Source organism: Cajanus cajan, chromosome 10, assembly GCF_000230855.2.
Source record: "Cajanus cajan strain Asha chromosome 10, NIPB_CcT2T_4, whole genome shotgun sequence".
Classification (NCBI taxonomy): Eukaryota; Viridiplantae; Streptophyta; class Magnoliopsida; order Fabales; family Fabaceae; genus Cajanus; species Cajanus cajan.
This window is the reverse complement of record NC_138526.1, coordinates 16,227,148-16,238,615: the sequence shown is the minus strand read 5'-3', so window position 1 is coordinate 16,238,615 and position 11,468 is coordinate 16,227,148. Positions and strand designations below refer to the sequence as shown.

The following is an 11,468-nucleotide window of genomic DNA, read 5'->3' as shown; positions in this document are numbered from 1 at the left end:
ATATGCAAAAAAATAAAATAAAATTCTTACGATATTTTCTGCAAATTTCTACCATGGAAAAAAATTTCTATGATTATTAAAATTGTAGCAAAATTTGTAAAAAAATATCTGTAAATTATTTTTCGCAAAAAATTTCTGTAAATATTTTTTCACAGGAAAATTTATAAGAAAATGATATTTTTCTAGTAGTATGAGAAGGTGAGAATGATGAAACTTCGTAGCTTTGTTCACAGAATATTAAATATTTATTTTAAATGGATTGTATTTGTTGGTATCGGTGAATATGAATCGCACCCACTTTGTTGATTTTATTTTTCTTTTTTTGGGGTTGGGGGAATTGCGATAAGGTTCAGATTTGTTCTGCTATGCTCATCTTTACAGACAAAATTTGTTCATTTATATTGTATAATATCTCTCTTCACCTTGGGTTAGTTGGTTTTCTTCTTACGTGGCATGAGAGAAATATGTCTTGAAATGTTCATGAATGTATATTGTAGTGATCCTGAGCGGTGAAAGAAAAGGAGCAACGCATCATACATACAAAATCAATGATGAATAACCGATAACTAATGTATGTTATTTTAAAATCGGTCATTAACTAATTTTAAAAGTTTCCACATAGATGGAACAAAATCAATTCTACAATTAATTTTTTAGATCATTTTTCTACTAGTGCTGCATGATTTTCTGTAGATTTACCGTTGAAAATCTTCATATTACTATTTTTTTTAGTAGAAGGTTATTTCTATAATTGGAAACATAAGTATTTGTATTAAATAAATTGTAAATATTATAAATATTCGTTAAAAATAAATTTAAATAATAATATATTATTGTTGGTGTTTTTCATGCTTCACTGATGAGATACTTACATGTATGTTTCACTGTAGAAGCCTTCTTAAATTATATATGTTTTTTAAGATATATTTAATTTCAAAAATTATATGTTCCAATATATTAAATGATAAATGTGTGGTTACCTTTTAATTGATTCAATGTAAACAAATTTCCTTAACACCTTCTTCTCTTTCTTTCATATTGTGTCATTAGTAATTAGTTTTGAACGTATATTATTAATCGTGAGATTTTAGAAATTGAAATAAAGTATAGGTGAAGTTCAATGATTATTAATTTTAATATATGTTTTTCTTCCATTTAAATAATTGTAGTTTTTTTTCCGTTAGAAATAATTTAATTGTAATTTAACCCTACAAAATTAATTTGTAAGTTGAAAATTCTACAACAAGTCCAAAATCAATACAGAATGTAAAAATAATCAACATAAAAAAATCTCCTACACAATAATGATAAGTTGAAGCCTTTTATTTATATACATTAAATTAATCATATGACTAACATATATGAAATATGAAACATACATCTCACGACGTTAACTAGAAATCTTAAATATGAAGTTTATAAAATCAAATATTTATAAATAGTTTATAATAGACCCAACAATTATTCATAGAATAAATTTTAATAGACTTTTAAATATCAATTAATTATAACACTACAATAAAATTGTCATACAGTGACACACACCTTATAGTGACATTATAGATGTCACTAAAAATTACTTTTACTCACATAATAACTATAATATATATATGTTGGTATATTATTAAAAAGTGTAGGTATAGACATAGTAACACACAAAATATATTATTAAATCTCATTCAAAATCAACACTAAAATTGTATATAATTATATGTCAAATAGACATATACCTACATATATTATACCTATAGTGACACTTTTTGTATGTCACTACATGTAACATTTATTGTAATGTAGTCATGAACACAAGTGCAGTCACAAATAATTTTTCAACTAATAACACGAATTTGGTACATTAGTACTCAACTCACTTTTATATTACTTATCATTCATAATTAATACTTATATATCTTCTAACCAATTAATCAATTAGAGTATATGTTTATACTACTTTTATTTCCTAATTAGTGCTCTTTATTTTTAAGCAATTAAATGTAAATACTTTTTAAAGAGTTTTCAATTTAACAAATTAAGAAAACACATTTGAATTAGAAATATTTTAGTTTAAATACAATTAACATATAAGATAATATGAATTAAATCTTATATTAAAAAAAACAATTATTCTAAATTATGTCAGCAAAGGTAATCCTTAATAAGAACAAGAATGATGATATAAACCAATGCTACCATAAAAAGTAAAATCCAAGAGACATTTGAGAAATTAACACAGTCCAGATGAATTTATTATGATAATTAACGACATTCAGATGAAATCATAATTCAAAAACAAGTTTTCTCCTTGAAACCCAACACTGCTCTACCTCAGTCTGAATTGATTATTTTTTGAAAGCATAATCACTCCTCAGTGTTCAGGGGTGACGAAAATAATTGTGGTCACGTGGATCATCAAGAGCATCAGGAAGAAGCCGTCCATCTTAAAGGTTCCCAAACAACGTTGGAAATGAATAATCAGTAAAATCCATGTGTAATATTTAAACAAATGAAATACAGATATATAATTAACTTAATTAAAACCATGGTTCTTGCAACATCAGAAAAATTAGTTCAGTTTTAAAAATGTATAATAATTTTTTGTAGGGATGCTAGGTCACTTACGTGCTTTGAGATTAGGTTCGGATATCCAAAGGGGTTGCCTTGCTGTTGCGAGATTCATTGATAACAGAAACACATATAGCAAAATCATGTTTAAGAAAAGCTTCTTAAAGTAACCCATCTTAAATGGATAAAAAAAAAAAAAAAAAAGTATACAATGGCAAAGGGTATATATTCGGATTCCTGATTATAGATTGCTTTGCAATATGTGAGGGTTGAATGAAGAGTAGGATATATATATATAGATAGATCAAATATGAACAGAGAGAAACCGCGCTCAAAGAAAAATCTATGTATACTATTCTACGTTCCGACCATACAAAAAGTAGAGCAAATGTCAATTTTGGTCGTACAATTAAATTTATATCACATTAATTCGGTTTGTATATATGTCAAAATTAACAATTTGTTTCTCGTAGATCGTAATGTATATTTTTTAATTATGTAAAATATAAAATAACTTAATAATATTTAAGAGAGAAAATGTTAAATACTATTATAAATATATACAAAATTATATTCTATAATCTATAACAATATAAAGAAGATTTCTCTTTTTTAGTGTCCACTTTTTCAATGATAATCATATTCTTATATCTTCATTTTATTTTTTTCTCATTAATTTATATTTAAGGATAAAATAAAAAAAATATATTTATAAAAAATAACTACCTCTCATGAAAATATTAATTTATTTTATTTTTTTAAAAGAGGTACGAAGTGCCTTTTTCTTACTAATAATATATAATTAAAAGAAATATTTCTATTTAGTCTTCACTTATGTTTTTTTTAGATATTTATATCACTTTATTATATTTAAATTTTTTCCACCAACATATCTCTCAATATAAAGGTAAAATAAAAAAATAATATATATAAAAAAATTAATTATTCACTATATCAATATTTTGTTTAAAATTATTTTACTTTTTACTAACTATATATAGATTATTTAAATTAATTTACATTTTGTAACCTCTATATTTTTTATTATTTTTAAAATTAAATTCATAGAGACATGAAATGTCCATTTTTCACTAATCTAAATAAATACATAAATAAGTGAATAATCAAATTATATTGATTTAATTTTGTCTCCACTGACGACTCATAATCGACTTGTAAGTCATGATAAACCTATGTTGTAATGAGAATAGACAAATATACTCCTTCACTTTAATTAAATTATTAATATATGTTTATAAATATTATATTTTGTACCTCGAATTTTATATATTAAACTTATTCATAATTATTTTCAATTTTTATGTTTTATTCTTTATCTATATATATATATATATATATATGAGGAAGGATCCTTTTATTTTAGGAGTAAGTCTACTTAGACTTACACCGTTCAATAACTCATGTTCTATAACAAGTCTCAACAATTTAACCGTTCACTTTAAAATTCTTAAAGAATAGATCAAATCTGCAAATTTTTAGAAAATTTGAAAATTATTTTATACTTCGTTTCATTAATTCGAATCAATGTATAAAATAATTTTGTGATTATTCGTCAATTTGAATTAATGAAACGAGGTACGGAATGCCTTTTTTTTATTAATAATATATAATTGTAAGAGATATTTCTATTTGGTCTCCACTTATTTTTTTTAGACATTTATATCACTTTATTATATTTAAATTTTTTTCCACCAACATATCTCTTAATATAAAGGTAAAATAGAAAAGTAATATGTATACAAAAAATTAATTATTTACTTTATCAATATTTTGTTTAAATTTATTTTACTTTTTACTAACTATATATAAATTATTTAAATTAATTTACATTTTGTAACTTCTATATTTTTTTATTATTTTTAAAATTAAATTCATAAAGACATGAAATGTCCATTTTTCACTAATCTAAATAAATACATAAATAAGTGAGTAATCAAATTATATTAATTTAATTTTGTCTCCACTAACGACTCATAATTGACCTGTAAGTCATGATAAATCTATGTTGTAATGAGAATAGACAAATATACTCATTCACTTTAATTAAATTATTAATATATATTTATAAATATTATATTTTGTACCTCGAATTTTATATATTAAACTTACTCATAATTATTTTCAATTTTTATGTTTTATTCTTTATCTATATATATATATGATGATCATTATTATCATAAATTTTTATTTTAAAAAAATTTATCTCCACTAACCTAGGTCTTAGATTTGTGAATTCGTAAGAGTCGACTATAGATAACAAACCCTCTCAACTCAGAATCTTGGGCAGTTAACCATATATCCTTTAGCCAGATCAAAATCGAATCATATATACCTAGGTTTTTGCCCTGCATGAAACTTAGCTGGTCCATGTACGTTACCTCATCGAGGAGTGAAGAGCAAGTTTGGATTCTATAGGAAGGCACGACGACAGTTCCCATGATCATCACGAACATAAATTTCCTTGTCCCTAAAATGGGGCCATTCAATAGATCACAAAATCCAACTTCACACCAGTTTCGAGGTTTTCTCACAATTCTTCGTTCAACATTTTGCTGCTAACAAAGAGAAGTCGCTGTCCGTGGCCGACTTATTGTCAACATATTTTTAAACTGTTCATACTCACAAATTGTTTAACTTAAAGAGAAGACTTTGTGAAGTTAACTGTGCTTATCCCTCACTAAGCATGGATCCTCCAAGGATCTCTCATTTTTCTTGCAGCATCTCTTTCATCAAAGATCATTATCTTGACTCACGCAACAAAAAGCACATATAAAGTGAAGTTCTAAATTGTTAGAATGAGCACAGAACACCATGGCCGAAGTACCCATTATCCGTACGTGTGTTATCAATGTTTATGAATGTGCTTCTATATTTTGGGCCTCAATATCACCATATCCAAATTTGGATTAATATATATTCCTTCTTTTTCGTGCAGTCGAATAAGGTGGATAATTGACACACTTCATATAAAAATCATGCATGGACCCAAAATATTCAATCATGCAAGTTTCTATTGATAATTTTTTTTCACAAAACGAGTTTTAGTCATTTTGCTTTTAAAGTCTACAATTAGAACTTTTCCAAAAAATTATTTCAATAACATTTTATCTGAACCGATTATTAACACAAAATTGACTTAGATACATAATGTTAAAGCAATCTTTATACGTACAGTTTGTTCACAATTAACTTAAAGGGTTGCTATTTTTATACATGGTGTTTCTCTTCTATCTTTCACTTCATTTTTTTTATGAGTATTGTTTACGTAATGTTCTAAACCTGACAATTAATGACTAATTTGTGTTTATATGTTATGATCTTTGTTAATCAAATATTATTTTAACACAAATAAAAAATTGAATTAAAAAACACCAAGTCGAATCCTTGTATGATAGGGCACATTTATTTAATTAAATATTTATAAGTTCCTCTTTCTTTATTTTTCTTTTATTTATCTCTCTATTCATTCGGCTCATACACTCTAAAAATGGAATTTAAGAGTTCATGACTTGTCTTTAAGTTAAATATAAGGATAATGGGGTCAACCACAGGTCTTCTAATATTGTGATAACCATGAATTAATTAGGTTAATGTTTAAATTCAAAATATATAAAAATAAATTTTCGATGTATTTTGGGATTGAATGAAAACATGATTCTGATATGGATATTTTGAATAATAGTTCGACTTATGATATATACACGTAATAATAAATCTCTATTATACTTTTTTCTTTCCAAAATATTTTTAAGTTTTATTTCTATTTTCTAATTTGTCGACTTTTTGAACCCATTGCATCCAACATTCAACATTTTTTTCAAGCATTCACCCTCCTTTCACACATAATCTTCCTCCTCCTTATCTCGTTACCTCTTTCCACACGCACCATATTCCTCCATTCTTTAGGATTTTAAAACAAACTAAAATTTTGTAAATGTAATTTTTATTCAAAAACATAAAATTTTATGATTTTTGACCTCACATGATGATCTCCTCATCCTCTTTAAATGAGTCTCACTCAACATTCACTTGTTAGATCTTGGTTAGCTTGTTCTTGTATGGAGCTCGCTATTTATTTGTTTTGTTTCTCTTCCTCTTTCATTAATTTGTACCTTATATTTAATATAGGGAACAGTGGAGATAGATTGAAAAATTAAGGGGTTTAAACAACAATAAAGTTGAAAATACAAAAATTAAAATTTAGAAAATACAATAAGATATAACTATCATGATTGCCGTGAAGAGAAATAAAGAGAAATCAAGGATAAAAAATTAGTAGTTAAAAAATAAAGAAAAAGTGATTAGAGAGATGATTAAAAAAGAAAAAGAAGAAGAAAATGAAGACGGGATAAATGAAAAAGATAAATTTAAAAATAAAAATTGTTTAAAACAGAAAAGTAATTAGAAGGGTATTTTAAAAATAAAAAATAGACGTATTTATCTATAAATAAAAAAAAAATAAAAAAAAAACATATAATTGAAGTGTATATATTATGAGCTAAATAATTACCGGCAGCAAACGTGAAACGAGGCTGCAGTTTACGTAGGACCAAAACAAGAAAGAGAAAACATGGGCTAGGCCCAAATTGGAGTAATGCACTAGCTGTCCAATATAGTAAAGAAAAATTGGGCTTGTGCAGCAAGGCCCCTAAAAAATTCTATAGGAAATTAGGCAGATGATAAACACACCTCCACTCTCGTATAAACACACCCCCTTTTTTAAAAAAATATATAAAATATCTAAATTACCCTTAAAAAAAATTCCTAAACTTACACCTCTCTTCCCCTTACCCCCATTTCTCGCACCCCCCTTCCCGCACGCCACACCTCCCTTCCCCGCACCCCACACCCCCTTCCACTTGTGATTTGTGGCAGTTATTTTGGCAATTTCTGGCGGTTAAAAACCGTCACAAATTGAATTACCCACGTCATTAATAACCGCCGGATCTACAATCGCCAAAAATCATTTGGGATGAACATTTTGTGAACGCTGGGTTTCTGCATATTAGTTTCATTCTAAAGATGGTTCTCAAAATTAATTTTATCAAAAATTTATAGCTCATATCAGACGGAGGTTCTCAAATACTAATGTTAAAATGCACAAGTAGAGAAAACACATTAAATTTGTTATCAATATTATTGAATATTGCTGATTACAGTTAAAGTGTATGAAAAAAATATAACTATCTACCTATCATTCATACCTCTCCAACACCGATACGAGAAGTTAGTGGCTTGCCACGATTGTAGCTGCTATCAAAAACTTTCCCATTCTCCAATCTCCCCACATAATGCGCCAGGAAGCAACTAAATTGGTCAAACATAACATAGGACTTTACCCAAAGTGGATAGTATCATTAAAATGAATTTTGTGGCGGTGTAAAACCGCCACAAAATGAGAAACAAGTCAAATAAAACTGCAATTTTGTGGCGGTTTCCGACCGTCCAAACATGTCAAATAAAAATGCATTTTGTGGGGGTTTCAAACCGCCACAAAGAGAATTCAATCATTAACAAGTCTGCAAACTAACATAGCCGTGAGAATCATGCAATAAATAGGCTTCTAGAGAAAGTTAAAAGTCATTGCATAAAGACATAGGCATCCTCAAATAACAACACATACACACAAAATAAGTAGACTACAAATACACAAAAAAGAAGCAGGTAGAGAAAATCAGGAATACATTCTAAAAATTATAAAGTCTGCAGCCAAATGTAGAATATGGCAGTCATCCAATGCTGCCAACATCAACCAATTATAATTATGATCTGTTAATAATTATAACCAAGCAGGAAAACAATTGATTGAAGCAGTATAGCAATCGTACCTCTGTGGAGCAAGAGTCGGACACGACCAGGGGTCAGCACTCCCTGCTTCATTGGGAATCCTTGTTTATCACACCCACCAGTGATTTTGGAAACATAGCCTTTAAACTCCTTCAGTAGCAAAATTATAGAGGTGAGTATATCATTTATTAATGCTCCTCAAAAAATAGGAACAAACATTGATTTCAGATTTCCAGCTAATGAGCGCATACCTCACCCAAGGCATCACCAAGGACCTCGTGGGAGATCCTCTTGTCCCAAAATGCTCGACTGCAGTACAAAACAGGATATAACAATATAACAATATATATGCAAATCCAATAAAAAGCCACAAAAAAAAACATAAAAAAGAACTTCACATAGCAACTACAGACTAATGTTAAAGTCATATCGACACTAATATCATGTCAACTAAAAAAATTCTCGTTCATGATGAATATCTATAAACGTATGGAGATGCAAGTAAACTACATGCACTACAGTTATAGAACAGGTTAAATATAAAGCTAACAAATTTAATTAAGAAAAAAAAGGCAATCATAATAAGAATGCAACAATTAAACTCAAAATCTATGGCAATTTCGAAACCACAAACAATAAAAGTCCCAAACAGGAAGAGCACAATGTAACATTGAAGTAAATTTTCGTTTCTGAGCATCGCCACATTAAAGTGACGTTTTTTCTTCTGCAACATAATTGAAAATAAAGAAAAAGTTATAAAAATAAAAAAAATAAAAAAAACTTACAGCTTCTGGTCGTCATCAATTTCCAGCTTCTTCTGGCATCCAGTGGTGGGGTTTGCAATGTTAAACTGCAGAAAAATGGAACATGTTACAACGACAAACACGGGAAAATCCGAACAAGGAACAATTAAACTCAGAAAAAAGGCAATCATAATAAGAATGCAACGATTAAACTCAAAATCTATGACAATTTCGAAACCACAAACAATAAAAGTCCCAAACAGGAAGAGCACAATGTCCCAGCGTTCGCAAAATGTCCACCCCAAATGGTTTTTGGCGATCGTAGATCCGGCGGTTATTAATGACGCAGGTAATGTAATTTGTGGCGGTTTTTAACCGCCAGAAACTGCCAAATAACCGCCACAAATCACAAGTGGAAGGGGGTGTGGGGTGTGGTGGTGCGGGGAAGGGGGGTGTGGGATGCGGTAAAGGGGGTGCGGGAAGGGGGGTGCGGGGAACGGGAGTAAGGGGAAGGGAGGTATAAGTTTAGGAATTTTTTTTTTAAGGGTAATTTAGACATTTTATATATTTTTTTAAAAAAAGGGGGTGTGTTTATACGAGAGTGGAGGTGTGTTTAAAACAGAAAAGTAATTAGAAGGGTATTTTAAAAATAAAAAATAGACGTATTTATCTATAAATAAAAAAAAAATAAAAAAAAAACATATAATTGAAGTGTATATATTATGAGCTAAATAATTACCGGCAGCAAACGTGAAACGAGGCTGCAGTTTACGTAGGACCAAAACAAGAAAGAGAAAACATGGGCTAGGCCCAAATTGGAGTAATGCACTAGCTGTCCAATATAGTAAAGAAAAATTGGGCTTGTGCAGCAAGGCCCCTAAAAAATTCTATAGGAAATTATTCAACTGTATACACAATTTTTTTTATCTACTTTTATAATAATGGTTAAAAAAATTACACATACTCAAATAACAAAAAATAATACCATAAAAATTATTATTCTCTCTACTTTCACGAAGACACGTAGTGTATTTTTTTCTTATAATAGTATAAATATAACAACTATAATAACATGAACGAAAATGAGTACAAATAAAATACCCTATTGACTAATATAAAAGTAAAACTCATCTAAGGTTTAAAAATTAGCATTGAAAAGAGTCAACAGAAGTTATTATATATAATGTATTGTATTTTATTTCTATATAAAAATAATGTATAATCTAAGGTAATTTTTAAATAGATATTCTTTTAGCATGTTATTTATACAAAGTATTTTATAAGTATTTTAAGAAATTTGAGTCAATTCAACTGAAATTAATAATATAGCGGTTATTTTTAATTAATTGATAACAAATTTTCTACACAGACAATAAATGAAAATTAATATTAGTTGACCATCTTACCAGGTTTAACAATCTATGATAGTATTAAAAAAACAATTAAAAAATGATAGTTTACATTTTTAATATATTTTAATTAAATTTTAAAAATAATAAAAATTAAATAAATTATACATAAGAAGAAAATTATAATTTTAAGAAGATCATGAGTAAGGTATAGCATCCGTAAAATAAATTATTTTAAAATAATACAAGTATAAATCTTATATTTTTAGGAGGCTTGAAATGTAGAGCTGTTAGAATGGGTCGTGGCCCGTGGGCTAACCCGACCCACCTTGAAAATGGGTCAGGGTCAAAATAAATAAAAATTTTGTAATAAGTGGATAAATTTAAACCCGATCCACTTGGACTAAACCCGTGGTGAGCTGGGCAGCCCCCAGCCCACTTATATTTTTTTTATTGCAACATGCCAACAGCCAACCCAACAGACAACACAAAGTGGAACACACACTAAAAAGTCCAAATTGTAAGAAAAAAACAGTCAAAATCCCTATTCTAGCATGGAACCCAATCCCAAATTAACCACGCCACACTTGGCTCCACTTCACTGCTTCAGCTTCACGAAGGTGCCCCATCTGCAGGTTCCGCACTTTCGCTTCAGCTTCACGTAGGTGCCCCATCTGCAGGTTTTGCTTCAGATCCCAAATTTCCAATTTTTTTTTTAGTTAGTAACAACTTGGTAAGGGATCAAACTCTGTCAACTAAAAGCTATCCAAAATGTACTAGTGAGGAAAGCTAGCCCCCTTGTTTAGCCGCTTACCCTTTAATAAGATAAGATATGCACGGATAAGGAAATATGAGTGGATAAGGAAAGGTGCCACAGGGAAAGATAAGCAATCTGTCTTTTATCTATTGGACTAAAAAGTTAAAATAAATGACTAAACTTAAAAATTAAAATAAAAGATTAAAATTCTGTAAGTAAATATGTTAGCAGTTAGCTCACAATTGACAC

At 28.4% G+C, this 11,468-nt stretch overlaps 1 protein-coding gene across 8 annotated transcripts; it reads right to left on the bottom strand.

Moving 5' to 3' along the window:
- Window positions 1–2,215: 2,215 nt before the first annotated feature.
- On the bottom strand, window positions 2,216–11,468 carry LOC145952687 (small ribosomal subunit protein eS6). Of its 8 annotated transcripts, none has more exons than XM_083065582.1 (5): window positions 9,156–11,460; window positions 8,622–8,679; window positions 8,412–8,520; window positions 7,788–7,890; window positions 2,216–2,437 (listed from the first exon to the last, which is right to left on the bottom strand). In XM_083065582.1, the coding sequence occupies exons 1-4, from the start codon at window positions 9,302–9,304 to the stop codon at window positions 7,811–7,813; spliced, it is 396 nt and encodes a 131-aa protein (XP_082921708.1). In that variant the 5' UTR covers window positions 9,305–11,460; the 3' UTR covers window positions 2,216–2,437; window positions 7,788–7,810. The 8 variants fall into 8 exon arrangements, 4 of the variants coding, with proteins under 4 accessions (XP_082921708.1, XP_082921709.1, XP_082921707.1 ...); XM_083065583.1 differs by lacking the exon at window positions 2,216–2,437 and adding an exon at window positions 2,642–2,661; XR_014430208.1 differs by lacking the exon at window positions 2,216–2,437 and having other exon boundaries at window positions 7,689–7,890; window positions 9,156–9,220; window positions 9,853–11,462.

What these genes read in the sequence shown, in the direction of transcription:
- LOC145952687 (XM_083065582.1), bottom strand. Translation starts at nt 9,304, where the DNA reads ATGATTGCCTTTTTTCTGAGTTTAATTGTTCCTTGTTCGGATTTTCCC. An exon ending in ATTGATGACGACCAGAAGCT is followed by an intron (nt 8,680 to 9,155) that starts GTAAGTTTTTTT and finishes TTTGTACTGCAG; the next exon opens with TCGAGCATTTTGGGACAAGA. An exon ending in TTGGTGATGCCTTGGGTGAG is followed by an intron (nt 8,521 to 8,621) that starts GTATGCGCTCAT and finishes TTGCTACTGAAG; the next exon opens with GAGTTTAAAGGCTATGTTTC.